The 16,531-nt window shown below is 41.2% G+C and overlaps 1 protein-coding gene across 3 annotated transcripts in view; it reads right to left on the bottom strand.

Annotated features, from left to right (window-relative positions):
* The window catches only part of PCCA (propionyl-CoA carboxylase subunit alpha), a 438,112-nt gene that overhangs the window by 309,594 nt on the left and 111,987 nt on the right, over nt 1–16,531 (bottom strand). For all 3 annotated transcript variants that reach the window (XM_050765975.1, XM_050765974.1, XM_050765976.1), the window contains one exon: nt 10,112–10,243. In XM_050765975.1, the coding sequence (XP_050621932.1) occupies nt 10,112–10,243 (132 nt within the window). The remainder of the gene's footprint in view (nt 1–10,111; nt 10,244–16,531) is intronic.

The following is a 16,531-nucleotide window of genomic DNA, read 5'->3' as shown; positions in this document are numbered from 1 at the left end:
ACATTTCTGTCATGTTAACTCTTCTGCATGAAATTATTCAGAGGCTCCCAAAACCACAAGAAATAAGTTGCATCACATTAAAGCCCACACATATCTGGATCCTAACTTTCTCTCTAGCTCCCTTTCTAACCGCTGCCCCTCATACCACAAATCTGCAGTTTTCCAGAGTTCTCACTGTCTCTCACCTCCAGGCTTTTGCAATAAGATGTTTTCACTGACATTAGAGCTGTGTCCATCATCAATCTCACTTTTCAGCTAACTCACTACTACTCAGATTTCAGGTTTTACTTAGCTATCATTTCCAGTGGAAAATCTGCAATGATACCCTAAAACTAGGTTACATGCCCATCCTACATGGGCCCCTGCACCTTGAGCTTAGCATTATCAAAACGTAGTCAATTGCCTGAATACTTGCAGTCCTCCCGAAGAATGCTTTAAGCTCTTTGAAATCAGGATCTGTGGCATGTTATTCATTGCCTTAAAAAAAAAAAAAAAGAGCTGGGATCCCAATTCCTGTCTCCAGTATCTTTATGTGCATGCCTTTCACTCTGCTCTCAAGTTCCTGAGATCAAGGTAATGAAATGTTGCATAAAACGAAATTTGTTAAAGGGAAATACTTGAAACCAAATGATTACTTCAGAATTACATTTTAAAACATTAATTTCTCTCTAAGGAAAAGGATGATTCAAGGACAGATTAATAAGCCATAAAGAAAACAGATGCAGAAGACCAATGAAGTACTGCACACAGTGCTTTAAAGGAGTATGGGTAAACTGTCTCCATGTAACATCCTAAATGTTCAAATAAGAAAGGAACAGAGGTTTGAAGGAGAAATGTAACAAACTAAAATTGCATCATAACTGGTGGAAACTACTTGGGCAAAAAAAGTAGACTATAGTCACCAAGGAAAATAATTTAGTCTTAAAAATACTGTAGACTAATTTTAAAAACACTAAACATTTTTTAAAAGATAGAATTACCTATAATTGGCATATGCACTCTGCCAATGAAAAACTGTTGCTAACACAGTTGCTAAAAACACAAGATATTCCAAAATTCGGTACTATTAATTTCCATCAGCAAACTTCTATCTGCATAGATATCCTCAAAAGTAATCTTATACTCAATGACTCTAAAATAATAAATGTGAACAGTGTAGCTCCAAGTGAATGTGGAGTCACTATACCAGAAACCTAAACTAATAGCCAAATATAAAAGAAAAATATGTACAGCCTCTTGTATTAGAAATAAAAACAAACTAAAAATAAAATTAGTATTAAAAATTATTTCCGGTCGGGCATGGCGGCTCACACCTCTAATCCCAACACTTTGGGAGGCTGAGGAGGGCGGATCACCCAAGCCCAGGAGTTCAAGACCAGCCTGGCCAACATGGCGAAACCTCATCTCTACTAAAAATACAAAAATTACTAAAAAATTACTAATTACTAAAAATACAAAAATTAGCCGGGTATGGTGGCGCATGTCCGTAATCCCAGCTACTCCGGAGATGGAGGCACAAGAATCACTTGAACCCAGGGGGGCGGGGATGGAGTGAGCCGAGACTGTGCCACTGTACTCCAGCCTGGGCAACAGAGTGACAGTCTGTCTCAAAAAAATTATTTCCACCAGGCGCAGTGGCTCACACCTGGACACCTACAATCCTAGCACTCTGGGGGCCGAGGCAGGTGGATCACTTGAGGTCAGGAGGTTGAAACCAGCCTGGCCAACATGGTGAAACCCCATCTCTGAAATGAAATGAAATGAAAAATCAGCTGGACATGGTGATGCATGCCTGTAATCCCAGTTACTCGGGAGGCTGAGACAGGAGAATTGCTTGAACCCGGCACGCACAAGTTGCAGTGAGCTGAGATCACACCACTGCACTCCAGGGAGAGACTCCATCTCAAAAAAAGAAAAATATTTCCCAGGGTAACAAAAGAACATTCCTTTAAAATTATTTTTAAATGCTTATCTGAAAACTATAACCTGCAGGTTCAGTTGTGGCGTCACAAATTCAGAAACAATCATTAGTGCAGACAATGAGAATCAATCATGATTTGAGAGTGTAATAGGATGTTACAAATCATCTAATGCATACAAGGAAAAAAACTGAGAAGATGAGATTTCTTTTCTCCTTTCTACCTTTCCATATTTTCCAAATTTACTAGAACAGAGGCTGCAAATTCAGATGCAGCCTCCTAAGGAGATAACCAAAATAACCTGTTGAACAAGCAAAACCACGTGTATTACCCACAGAGACACGTTCCAGGCCCACTAAAAGCCACAGTTCAAGATCCTAGACTTGGCATCTGCATGCTTCTCTGAGGCCCACTGAGCGACCCCCTCGGGGGTCTCCCCACCCACAATGGTGAGATGAGTCTCACACTGGGTAGAGCTCCAATTTCCTTTTCAAGAACTGTAGGAATAAAGACCCGCTGAATTTCTGATCACATTTGAAAATGTTTAATATTGGAAGAAACCTCCCATACTACTAACATAATGTCCTCAACATTTTTTGTTCTAAGTCCGTAAGTCAAAGTTCACCTGAAAGAAGACATGCACAGGTTTCATAAGCCCATCTTCATGTTGACTCTAGAAGCCAGTGAGTTCAGAAGGTTTCAGCAGATCACCATCCCAATAGAACACAATTTACCTGGGAACCTGGAGTACTTTCCTCTGTCTTGACTTGCTTTGTCCATGGAAGTCTGGGCCTAGGAGATACAGTCCTTCCAAATCTTAAACCGACAAGGCACTGTCAGGTTTGCAGTTAGAGACGGCCAACGATTAGGTTGTGAGCCCAATTCATGAGGTGCACAAACAACATATTCAATATGCCATTAGGAGACTCCCATGAGTTTGGCTCAGACTAAGTCTGTGGTCTCTCAGAGTCAGACTTCTGCTCTTTAAATGCATTAAATATGTAATGGAAATTCACCGTCTTCTCTTTCTAAAGGGCATCATTTCACCAAGGATAGTTACAAAGTGGGGAACAGGGAGAGGGAAATAGGAAGACCTATTAGAAAGGGGAAATGAGAAATATCCTGAGTGACTTCAGACCCCAAACGCACAGAAAGCCGGTGGGGTTTAGAAAAACTGAATGACTGGGTGTGGTGGCACACGCCTGTAATCCCAACACTTTGGGAGGCCAAGGCAGGTGGATCACTTGAGGTCAGGAGTTCAAGACCTGGCCAACATGGTGAAATACAGTCTCTACTAGAAATACAAAAAAAAAAGTAGCCGGGCATGGTGGTGCACACCTGTGGTCCCAGCTACTTGGGAGGCTGGGGCAGGAGAACCACTTCAACCTGGGAAGTAGAGGTTGCAGTGAGCCAAGACTGCACCACTGCACTCCAGCCTGGGTGACAGAAAGAGACTCCGTCTCAAAAAAAAAAAAAAAAGAAAAAAGAAAAAAAAGAAACTGTAGATATTGGACAAGGTCTTTTGAAGGCTATCACCAAAATCTTTCCTGTGAAAACAGGTAACTCTAATCCAGTTGTGCTGGCAGAGGAAGGATAAGCCCCTCGGAGACTTCCAGGGTGGGTTACTACCTTCAGTTAGCATTCAGGAGTAAGCCCTGAAGTAATTGTGACCCCAGCTCCTTCCTCACTTCTTGTGAGCAGCCTTAGGCCAGAAACAGAAAATGTTATAAACAAGCAAAAATTGGCTGGGAAGGCACCACAGTCAAACAACACAACTCCATATTACACATTCAAAAGAGCCTGAAAACAAAGGCAGTATAAGACCCAGAATAAGATGACACACTTGAAGATAAAACTAGATGCTCCCACTCCAAAAATTAAACACCAGTCTTTTGATAAAGACACCTGAGACATTGTAAGAAGAAATTACAATGGAAAAATAATTGTTGTTTTATTCAAGAGAATGGGGGAAAAAATGATAGTAGGCAACGTTCTAACAGCAAATCAAGCACCCATTTCTCCTTTTACTCTTCAACTCACAAGAAGAATTTTCACTAATTATTAGTGGAGAAACAAGTAAAAAATTTATTGATATGGGTGGCACAATATTTACCTTAATTCCTGCCATTGTTCCACAAGCTCTCCCTCGGAATCAACAAACTACTCGGTTGATAGATATCGATAATAACTGTCACATTTCCCACGTCCCAGCACACAACGGTCACCTTTGGACCTTTAGCCAAGAAACATTCCCTTCCTATGAGATACTACATCCATTAATTTCATAAGGAAAAATCTCCTATGTAAACAGAATTTCCGTATCAAATGCTCTCCTGATGGTCTCGTCCTTGAACTCTTGAGGACTCCACCATTCATCATCAAGCCAGAAATAATTTGGACAGTGATGCATTAGTATTCTTGTGAATAAATCAAGTACAAATTGAAGATACAAAAAAGGCAAGATTCCTTGTCAAAAAAATATATAATTATACTGGTAGAAATATTCAGGCTGAGTAGATCAAGGTTCATAATGACACATCCAAACCCCTACCCAAATTCACACAAATGTCTAAAACAAAAAGGTAAAGAGGAAAATACCTCATAAGGAAATAATAATAATAATTTCATCATACACTGCTCAGGGTTTGCAAGGCTGCAATCAGGGAGTGAACCAGGCTACATTGTCACTGGAGACTCAAACGGGGAGAAATTTGCTGCCAAGCTCATTCAGGTAGTTGGCAGAATTATGTCCTTGTAGCTGCGTGAGGAAGGACTCCAGCCTTTTGCTGGCTCTTGGGTAGAGATTGCCCTTACATAGATTCTTAGAATCTGCCCACCATCCACTGCCAAGCAGGCTTCCTCAATATGGCTGCTTACTTTATCAAGCCAGCAAAACGAATCTTGTTCTCTAGTCTGTTAAGATCAAGTATTATATAATGAAACATAATCACAGGAGTGACACCCAACCACTTTGCCACATAATGTGATTGAATGCAGTGACATCCCATCACTTTTGCCATATAATGCAACCTAATTAAGGGAGTAACATGACATCACCTTTGCCATATTCTATTAATTAGAGAAGCAATTCACAGGTTCTACTCAAATTGAAGAGGAGTGGATTATACAAGAGGAAGGGAGTAGATAAAGGTTTGGATGCCTGACAGTTCCTCAAAAAGATAAACATAGAATTACCACATGACCCAGGAATTCCACTCCTGGGTACATACCCCAAATAACTTAAAAACAGACATATGGCTGGGTGCAGTGGCACACACCTGTAATCCCAGCACTTTGGGAGGCCAAGGTGGGTGGATAACCTGAGGTCAGGAGTTTGAGACCAGCCTGACTAACATGGTGAAACCCTGTCTCTACTAAATACAAAAAAAAAAATTAGCCAGACATAGACATGGTGGTGGGTGCCTCTAATTCCAGCTACTTGGGAGGCTGAGGCAGGAGAATCACTTGAACTTGGCAGAGGTTGCAGTGAGTCAAGATCACGCCACTACACTCCAGCCTGGGCAACAAGAGTGAAACTCCATCTCAAAACAAACAAACAAATATATAAGCAAATACTTGCATACAAATGTTTGTAGCAATACTAATTGCAATGGTGAAAATGCAACCCAAATGTCTTTCAACCAATGAATGGAATTTTTTTTTTTTTTTTTTTTTTTTTGAGACAGAGTCTTATTCTGTTGCCCAGGCTGGAGTGCAGTGGCGCCATCTCAGCTCACTGCAACCTCTGCCCCCAGTGTTCTAGCGATTCTCCTGCCTTAGCCTCCCAAGTAGCTGAGATTACAGGCGCCTGCCACCATGCCCGGCTAATTTTTTTGTATTTTTAGTAGAGACGGGTTTTCGCCATGTTCGCCAGGCTGATCTCGAACTCCTGACCTCAGGTGGATTTTTTTAAAGTGGTATACTCATACAATAGACTATCACTCAGCCACAAAAAAAGAAAAAAAATCTGATACATGCTATAACATGGATACTATATTTATATTTTGCTTGGTTGAGTCCAATGTTAAGTCTATCTAAAGTCCTTATCTTCACATATTTGCAGTTAAAGAATTTCTTTTTTTTTTTTTGAGACAGAGTCTCGCTCTGTCACCCAGGCTGGAGTGCAGTGGCACGATCTTGGCTCACTGCAACCTCCACCTCCTGGGGTCAAGCGATTCTCCTACTCAGCCTCCCGAGTGGCTGGGATTACAGGCACGCACTACCATGTCTGGCTAATTTTTGTATTTTTAGTAGAGACGGGGTTTCATCATGCTGGCCAGGCTGGTCTTGAACTCCTGACCTCATGATCCACCCGCCTCGGCCTCCCAAAGTGCTGGGATTAAAGGCATAAGCCACTGCGCCCAGTCTTGTATTTAATTTTTAAAATAGACTCAAATTCTCTTGTGAAATTCTTTTCTTTTCTTTTCTTTTTTGAGACAGACTTCTACTCTTCTTGCCCAGGCTGGAGTGCAATGGTGTGATCTTGGCTCAGTGCAACCTCCACCTCCCAGGTTCAAGCGATTCTCAGGCCTCAGCCTCCCGAGTAGCTGGGATTACAGGCACCTGCCACAACACTCGAATAATTTTTGTATTTTCAGTAGAGACAGGGTTTTGCCATGTTGACCAGGCTGATCTCGAACTCCTGACCTCAGGTGACCTGCCCACCTCGGCCTCCCAAAGTGCTGGGATTACAGGCGTGAGCCACCGCGCCTGGATGAAATTCTTTATATACTTATCTATTTTCTCCATATTTTCCTCGGATTTCTTTAACATATAAATCGTAGTTATCTCAGCCAATTCCAATATCTAAAGCATATGTGGATCTGTTTCTACTGTCTTTTTTTTTTTCTCTTGGTTTTTGGTTTCTTTTGGTATTTAATAAATGTGACTAATCAATATGTACTAAATGGCAGACAATGTGTATTAAATAGGTATTATGTATAAAATGTACCTCCTAGAATATTATTTATTCAACAAATACTTAGTGAGCACTGACTAAGCACTGACAATATGCTAGGCACCATGCGCATGTGATACAGTAATAAAGAGAGCAGCATCACTGCCATCAGAAGGTTGCACTCCAGTGTAGGAAGGAGGCATTTACCTAATACTAAAATGGCCTTTAAGGCCCTAAAAATCTAAGCTCCCTACTATACCATTATCTTTTTTTTTCCCTTATCTCTAAATTGTCTCTCTCTTGATGATTCCAATCACATGCTTCCTTGGTGTTTATTCAGTATCAGGTACACTTCAATCTCAACCAACAATCTTGCACTTGTTATTCTTTCTGCCTAATATGCTTTGCTCTTCTCCAGGATAGCAACAAGACGTGTCCTGCCACTTCCTTAGATGGTCTGCTAAACATGCACTTGGCCCTCTATATCCTTGGGTTCTGTAACCACAGATTAAACCAACCACAGATGGAAAATACTCAGAAAAAAAAAAAAAAAAAAAAAAAAAAAGGAAGGAAGAAAGGAAAGAAGGAAGGAAGGAAAGAAGGAAAAATAAAACTACTGCAAATTTTAAAACACAGTGGGACAACTATTTACATAGCATTTACATTGTATTAGGTATTATAAGTAATCTAGAGATGATTTAGAGTATACGGAAGGGCTGCGCGCAGTGGCTCACATCTGTAATCCCAGCATTTCGGGAGGCCAAGGAGAAGGACTGCTTGAGCCCAGGAGTTTGAAACCAGTCTGGGCAACACAGTGAAACCACCGTCTCTACAAAAGATAAAAAGTAGGCAGGTGTGGTGGCACACATCTATAGTCCCACCTATTCAAGCAGCTGACGTGGGAGGGAGGAGCACTTGAGCCCAGGAGGTTGAGGTTGCAGTGAGCCGTGACTGTGCCACCGCACTCTAGCTTGGGTGACAGAACAAGACCGTGCCTCAAATAATAATAATAATAATAATAATAAAAGAAAGAAAAGGTGGCAATTAATGCTATGAAAAAAAGTAAGATTGTCCAGGGCAAGTTAGCACAATAAAAAGAGGAAATGTCCTACTCAGGACCCAGAATAAAAACCCCCATTTAAGGAACAAAGATAGGAAGAACAATCGGGAGGAATCTAAGAAGGGGCATTCAAACGAGCCAAAAAACACAAAAACTAGAACTGAGTAATGTGCCAGAAGTGAATATCTCAGAGGGAAGTATGGACTGACCAAGAGACTCAAATGCTGCTCAGAGATTGATATAAGATCAGAATTCAAGCTTATATACTGGATTTAACAAAGGGAAGAGGTTGCTGGTAGCTTTGCAAGAGAAATTCAGTAGGAATGAGGAAAGAAGCTAGATGGCAAATTTAAAGATAAAGTGAAAGATACAGAAATGAAAGTGAGGAAGGGCAATTCTAAGAGCTTTGGCACTGAAAGGGAAGAGAGAAAGAAGGTGGCAACTAGCTGTGGAGTGAGAGGGGTGATGGTGCTGTATGAATGGAAGAAATGCTTGTTTCTTTCCCACTAAACTGTGAGCACTATGATGCGCAGATCACGTGTGTCTCATCACCACATCCTTCCCACACAACTGAGTGAACAATACATTTGTTCACTGAGCATTTTTAATAGCAATGATAACAGAAAGGAGCTAAAAGATGAGAATTTTAAGACACAGAAGAGAGAAAAGATAATCAGTAAAACCATAGCCTGTGAAGGCTATAAAGAATACATTTGGAAAATAGGAGGAGAAACTGGCTTTCCAGAGGATGTGGAACACCTCCTCCTTGTACCAAGGGGGAAGAAGCGACATGGATAAATGTAGATAAAAGTAAATATAGGTAAATATGGGCAAGAAGCTGAGGATATTTATTAACCAGGGGCCAAGTTTTCTAATTGTCCTCTAATGCACAAAATGATCTTGCACAATGAAGAACAGCCCAACACAGAATGCCAAAAGTAACAACAAGAAATGCTGAAATGAAGAGTTCCTGCAGGCTAACTCAAATCACAAGGTTAAAACTCTACATGAGGACTCTCTTCTAACTAGAAAAAAAATAGAATAATTTTTCATGGGAAAAGGGGAAATTGCATACTTCAATTTCTGCATTTCTCCCTCAGAAGCCTTCAGTTGCAGAAGGCTCTTGCTAAATGTTTGCAATGTACAATTACCTATAGCTATACCACTTTCACCAGAAACATGATTCTAATTTACATATTATACACATGGAGAGAAGCTCAAGATAAAGATATATAGAGAAACTCATAATATTTAACACATGAAACACATACCACTATTAAATGCAATCCAGAGATCTGACAATACAATTTTTGATCACCAAGCTTTTTCCTATGAAAGTCTGAGTCACTGCTGATTCACTGAATACAATGCTCAAACAGTTTCTCACTCAAACTTATGCTATTTAAAATAATACAAGTTGGCCAGGCGCAATGGCTCACACCTGTAATCCCAATACTTCAGAAGGCCAAGGCGGGAGAATCACTTCAGCCCGGGAGTTTGAGACCAGCCTGGGCAACACAGTGAGACCCTCATCTCTACAAAATAAAAATAATTAGTCAGGTGTGGTGGTGTGTGCCTGCAGTACTAGCCCCTTGAGAGGCTAAAGAAGGAGGGATTCTTGAGTCATGGCGAGAGGATCATTTGAGCCAAGGAGTTCAAGGTTACAGTGAGCTATGATTGCACCACTGCACTCCAGCCTAGGCAGAAGAGTGAGACCCCTATCTCTAAAAATAATAAAATAATCCAGTTTAAAACACTGATTTTTGGCCAGATGTGGTGGCTCACACCTGTAATCCCAGCACCCGGGAGGACGAGGCAGGCAGATCACCTGGGGTCAGGAGTTCAAGACCAGCCTGGCCAACATGGTGAAACTCTGTCTCTACTAAAAATACAAAAATTAGCTGGGCATGGTGGCAGGCGCCTGCAATCCCAGCTACTCCGGAGGTTGAAGCAGGAGAATCACTTGAACCCTGGCGGTGGAGGTTGCAGTGAACCGAGATTACATCATTGCACTCCAGCCTGGGTGACAAGAGCAAGCTTCCACCTCAAATAAATAAATAAATAAATAAATGTAAAAACACTGATTTTTTAAACATACATACATGTATGTATGTGTGTGTATATATATGTGTGTGTGTATAAATATATCCCAAAAAAGCAATAGTTACATTTTATCTTATACTTTTGACAAAATGCTTAAAGACATATACAATAAAAGTTAAAATAGCTTCTCACCTTGACTACTCCATCAAAGCCAGGGATTGTATTAACTTCTGCTTTCTTAGCTAATAATTTACTTTCAATCTTGTCACCCATGGCTTGAATAGCATGTGTGTCAGGTCCAATGAAAATGACATCTTCTGCTGCCTGTGGAGAAAAACAAGTCAAAATTTATAACAAGAACATTACAGAGCATGATGTGCAGTCACAATTTATAAAAAGAAAAGCCCATATGTGTATTTTCTAACTATTTTTCTTGCAGAAACAACAGTCTTTGAGCCAACACATTAAAATACTATATTGCATATAGTACATGTGTGGATAGATGCATGCAACAAAGTCAAATGAAAACAACGGACAGCACTGAAGAACTCCTGCTAGGTATAAACAGTGCACCTCCGAAAAGCCACTCTATGACACTGTATTTGTATATAACGTCCTACGCCACCTAATCTAGCCAGTAAGGTCACCCCTAAACACCTTATAAATCTCTGTGTTTTCAACAGCCTGCAGCATAGTGCCTAGTATAACACAAATATCCATATTTACTGAATACCAATTCTGCGCCAGGCTCTGAGCTAAACATAGGAGATAACATGGATGAAGATAACAGGATATCAATAATTTCCAGGAAACGTGAACAGATCACTGACACCTCAGAGAAATAGATAAAAAAAAGTACAACATGTTTACATCCTTGTGACTACAAAAGATGAGTCAAGAATCCAGCGGGAATTTAACTGGGTAGAGGTCCAGTTTCAATCCAAACCACTCTGCAGAGACCACACTGAGTACCTTGACAACGGATCTACCTCGCTGTTCATGCCACTCTAATAAAAAAAATGCTAATGACTTAAATAGATCTAGAGACAGAACAAAATATGATGCCATCAGCTCCACCACAGGGCATGGTCTAGAAAAGTAATGGGGGTGTTTGCTGAGATAAAGGATGAAGTCATTTCATAAAGAACTGAAGGTAAATATAAAATGGGAAAAACCAGACCTATATGCAGGCCTTCCTCGAGGAAGGCGCCTAACTGCTGATTGCCCTACGACCTTTGTCAGAGTTGGTATAAACAATAAATCGCATATTTATATATCACTTTTACGTCACATGTTCATTCCATGTTAGCATTGCTACCTGCAAAGAATCCTGACTTGGGAAAAAAGGTTCATTCTCCTGGTGACCAGGGCAGCTGAGTAGCCTGGTGCTTGGAGTGCTCTCCTGGCCATCGTGACCAGGAGGATTAACCCCACCCTGAGCAGCAAGTGGAAGTTGAACAAGGAATAAACACAAGGAATATACAAGGAGATAAATATTTAGGAGGTGAGATGATGACTCCAACTTTGCACACGCTGAGCTGAGGTGCCTCACAATAGTCAAGTATTCATGTTAAGGAGGCAGATAGAGAAGTATAGAAGTGATCAGACAAGTCCAGGCTGAAATACAGATTTTATCTTTTTTGAGACAGAGTTTCACTCTGTCTCAGGCTGGAGTGCAATGGCACAATCTTGGCTCACTGCAACCTCCATCTCCAGGGTTCAAGCGATTCTCCTGCCTCAGCCTCCCAAGTAGCTGGGACTACAGGCACATGCCACCACGTCCAGCTAATTTTTATACTTTTAGTAGAGACGAGGTTTTACCATATTGGCCAGGATGATCTCAACCTCTTGACCTCATGATCTGCCCACCTCGGCCTTCCAAAGTGCTGGGATTACAGGCATGAGCCACTGCGCCCAGCCAAACTACAGATTTTTAAAGGCATCACATACAGGATGGAATTAAAAATTGTGAATGGCAGTCCAGGTGCGGTGGCTCACGCCTGTAATCCCAACACTTCGGGAGGCTGAGGAGGACGGATCACGAGGTCAGGAGATCGAGACCATCCTGACCAACATGGTGAAACCCCATCTCTACTAAAAATACAAAAAATTAGCTGGGTGTAGTGGCACACACCTGTAATCCCAGTTACTGGGGAGGCTGAGGCAGGAGAATTGCTTGAACCCAGGAGTCAGAAGTTGCTGTGGGCCGAGATGGAGCCACTGCACTCCAGCCTGGGGACAGAGCGAGACTCCATCTCAAAAAATATATATAAAAATAAAAGTTGTGAATGAAACCATTCAGAGAAAATGAGTAGTAAAGCCAATGCCTTTAAATTCAAGAGGTATGCTTCTCTCCTACCCAAAAGCAAAACAAAAGAAAAGGGAATTTTTAGACCCTGAGTCTAAAGCATCCATTTCTTTGAGTGACAATGTGGATAATATCTGACTTTTAAGTTTGATTAAATAATTAAATAATGTACAGGAGGAAAACTATTATTTTCCTTCTACCTTTCTAAGTTTATGGCTGGGGCACCTATTACAAAAGATAGATTAACCAAAAAAAAAAAGTATACACATTTACTTAATATAAGTTGTACGTGACACAGGAGCCTGCGTAAGGAAATGAAAATCCAAAGAAACAGTTAAACTTGAGTGTTTTTATACAAGGCTGATGAAGACTAGAGAGCTAAGGAGAAATGATAGCACAGAGCGCAAGAGGTAAGTGTCATAAACTGGGGAAAACGACTCAGATTCCTCTGCATCCTCTTCTCTTTGGGAATGAGGATGCTCCTAACCCTGTCTCTACTAAAAATACAAAAATCAGCTGGGCAGGGTGGTGCGTGCCTGTCATCCCAGCTACTCTGGAGGTTGAGGCAGGAGAATCGCTTGAACCTGGGAAGTGGACGTTGCAGTGAGCCAAGACTGCACCACTGCACTCCAGCCTGGGCAACAGAGTGAGACTCTTTCTCCAGAAAAAAAAAAAAAGAGGACACTAGAATAATAAGATAGCTAGGTCCACAGGACTCTAAAATAGTATTATAGGAACTCAAATGCCTAAAATTTGCTGGTGTTACAAGTGGCAGGATGCTGGATAAGAAACCCCTTCAGCCATAAGAGGTGCTTATAAAGTATCTCTCTATCAAATGTTTTTGTATTTGGTTTTAGTAGAACCTTATTTTCGTGGAAAAAAAAATCTTATGCAAATCCCCAAAAATGTAAAGCACGTAGGAAGTAGCGCTGCTCTGTATGAGGAGATAATAGTGGTAAGCCTACACCTCTTTCAACTCTATGTCTCCAGGTGGATACATGAATCATTTCGGACCAGGACAATAATCATATTCATTTCTTTTTATCCAAAACCTGAAACCCGCTGAACACTAAGTAAAGGCAAGAGGAAACAATCATGCTTCAACCATCAGTTGTCTTTCCGTACTCTCATTTTACTTGCAAAGATGGAAAATTTTATTATAATGCTGCTTTAAAAACGACTATGCCAGGTAGATGTAATCAAGCAATCAGAGTACCCACACAAAGAATTGAAGAAATAACATAAATGAGAACATCCAAAGTACATTATGATTATACAGTAAAACTTCTGATTAACAGGAGCCCAACGACCTGGAACACTGATTAACCAGATTTTTCTTGTGCATTCTAATTTGAGGAAAATTACTCACCCAAAAATGCAAAATTATCAAAAAAAAAAAAGCTTACATCAAGTACTTAGTGACTATTTTTTGTCCCACCCAATACAAAAGAAAAATAGCCAGTAGTATGCTGGATCACTACAAATGTTTCAATGACTTAACTTCCTTTTTATCAATGTGTTTTTGGAAGTGCTCCCTAGGTCGGCCTTTAAAAGTAATTAAAGCAAAGTGAGAGAGCAACATTAGAGGCTCTTGGCTCCCATAAATCTGTGACCAAAAAGGATGAGGTCAGGATAAGAGAATATGGCAACTGCAGTGTGATGCAGCATGTTTCAAACGCTTTCAGTTCTTGACCAGGCAGTGGTGTGATGTAGAATAAAAAGCCAGATTATATCCACTAGTAACCTTCGATACTCTTCTGTTAACCTGGTATTTTTTGTTATCCATCTAATTATCAGCTTCCCTTAATCACTGCAAGTTTTCTGTTATGCAATAGTAACTAAATTTGTTTCCAAAAATATGCTTTTCAAGGTCCTTTTAAATTTACCTTGCATGATGCATATAATATCTGAATGCAAACAAATGTCTTATGACTACAAAAGGTGGGCATTTTTCATCATTAAAGTGATTCATTAAAAAGAAATAATTAGGAGCCAAGGGTGCCTGTAGTCCCAGGTACTTGGGAGGCTGAGCCAGGAGTATCTCTTGAGCCCAGACACTGTTCACAGTTGTTGTGCGCTACGATGGCACTTATGAACAGCCACTACACTCCAGCATGGGCGACATGGCAAGACAAAGGAAGAGAAAGAAATTATGAAAAGCTGAAATCACTGCTCCAAAATTCTACTCATTTCCTAAATTCTGTGACTTTATGGTTCTGGAAAAATTTTAATAGAAGAATGGGGAAAAGAGTCGGGTTTGAGCAGTATGTTAAGGAAATGAGATTTAATTTACAACAGATTTTATGTCAGGAATGAAGGACAGAAAGAATCATTGTAAAAATTACAATGTATGATACATATTTCATTCTCAGAAATATCACAAGTTAGTAAATTGCTAATTATGAATTCAGATTTTAAAGTGTATACATTTTAGGTTCACCAAGAGTTGCTACTTGGGTAACTACAAAACCAGGGTCAGAAATAAAAGACAGCCATGGGGCCAGGTGTAGTGGGTCACGCCTGTGATCTCAGCACTTTGGGAGGCCGAGGCAGGTGAGCTACATGAGCTCAGGAGTTTGAAACCAGGCTGAGCAACATGGCGAAAACTTTTCTCTACAAAAAACATAAAAATTAGCCAGTCACGGTGGTGTATACCTGTGGTCCCATGTGGTCCCAACTACTCGGGAAGCTGAGGTAGGAGGATTGCTTGAGCCCGGTGGGTAGAAGCTGCAGTGAGCTGAGACTGCACCACTGCACTCCAGCCTGGATGACAGAGCAAGACCTTGTCTCAAAAAAAAAAAAAAGATAGCCATGGAAAAACAGCTGAACTGTCCAAAAGATCCAGATTGTGGTTTTTAATACTATTCCATGCTAAAAGGAAAAAGTGTTTCTGGTAGAAAAGGCCAGTTCCAGGATTGGTTCAGGGAATACAGCACATCTGATAAACTGAGTCAGAAAGAAAGCTTTCAAAAATTTACATAGCAGATAGAAAGGAGCACCCACTGAATACAGTGATATCAATAGGAACATTGAAAAGAATACTGGGGAGATTACAGGGTTAATTCATTCTTTTCAAGACCTCAGAATAAACCACTTCCTGCTATCTCTATTCAAGTGTTTGAACGTTTTGGACTTGAGTCACTGATTTGAAAATACGTGGCTCTTTAAAAAGCAATGTAGAGAAAAACTAATTTTATACATTAAACTAAGCAAAATAAAAGTATCAACATAAAATCCAACGCAATTTTTTTGGTTTTTTGTCTTGATACAAAGTCTCGCTCTGGACTGCAGCAGGGAGATCCTGGCTCACTGCAACCTCCACCTCTGGGGTTCAAGCAATTCTCCTGCCTCAGCCTCCCAAGTAGCTGGGAGGTGCTACTTGGTGGTGCCCCCCACCATGCCCAGCTGATAAGGTTTTGTATTTTTTGTAGAGACAGGGTTTCACCATGTCGGACGAGCTGGTCTCGAAATCCTGACCCCAAGTGATCCACCCGCCTCGGCCTCCCAAAGTTCTGGGATTACGGGTGTGAGCCACCATGCCCAGCCTCAACACAATGTTTTTATAACGCAACAAAAAGGGACCAGAATAACATCCATGTGGCGGGGGAAAAGCACAGGACAAAAACATACCAACACAATAGATCAAAACTATCATCTTTTTTTTTGTTTGTTTGTTTGTTTTTTGAGACGGAGTCTCGCTCTGTCGCCCAGGCTGGAGTGCAGTGGCGCGATCTCGGCTCACTGCAAGCTCCGCCTCCTGGGTTCCCGCCATTCTCCTGCCTCAGCCTCCCGAGTAGCTGGGACTATAGGCGCCCGCCACCGCGCCCGGCTAATTTTTTGTATTTTTAGTAGAGACGGGGTTTCACCGTGGTCTCGATCTCCTGACCTTGTGATCCGCCCGCCTCGGCCTCCCAAAGTGCTGGGATTACAGGCGTGAGCCACCGCTTTGAGACGGCGTCTCACTCTGTCACCCAGGCTGGAGTGCAGTGGCGCAACCTCGGCTCACTGCAACCTCCGCCTCCCAGGATCAAGCAATTCTCCCGCCTCAGCCTCCCAATTAGCTGGGACTACAGATGCGCATCACCACGCCCGGCTAATTTTTTCTGTATTTTTAGTAGAGACAGAGTTTCATTATGTTGGCCAAGCTGGCCTCGAACTCCTGGTCTCATGATCCGCCCACCTTGGCCTCCCAAAGTGCTGGGATTACAGGCATGAACCTCCGTGCCCGGCCTATCATCTAATATTTCAAAACAAGTTAAAAGACATTTTTAAATGACACATAACATAAAATAGTATAATTCAGA

The sequence above is a fragment of the Macaca thibetana genome, chromosome 17, assembly GCF_024542745.1.
Source record: "Macaca thibetana thibetana isolate TM-01 chromosome 17, ASM2454274v1, whole genome shotgun sequence".
In the NCBI taxonomy this organism is placed as follows: domain Eukaryota; kingdom Metazoa; phylum Chordata; class Mammalia; order Primates; family Cercopithecidae; genus Macaca; species Macaca thibetana.
This window is presented reverse-complemented; position numbering and strand designations above follow the sequence as displayed.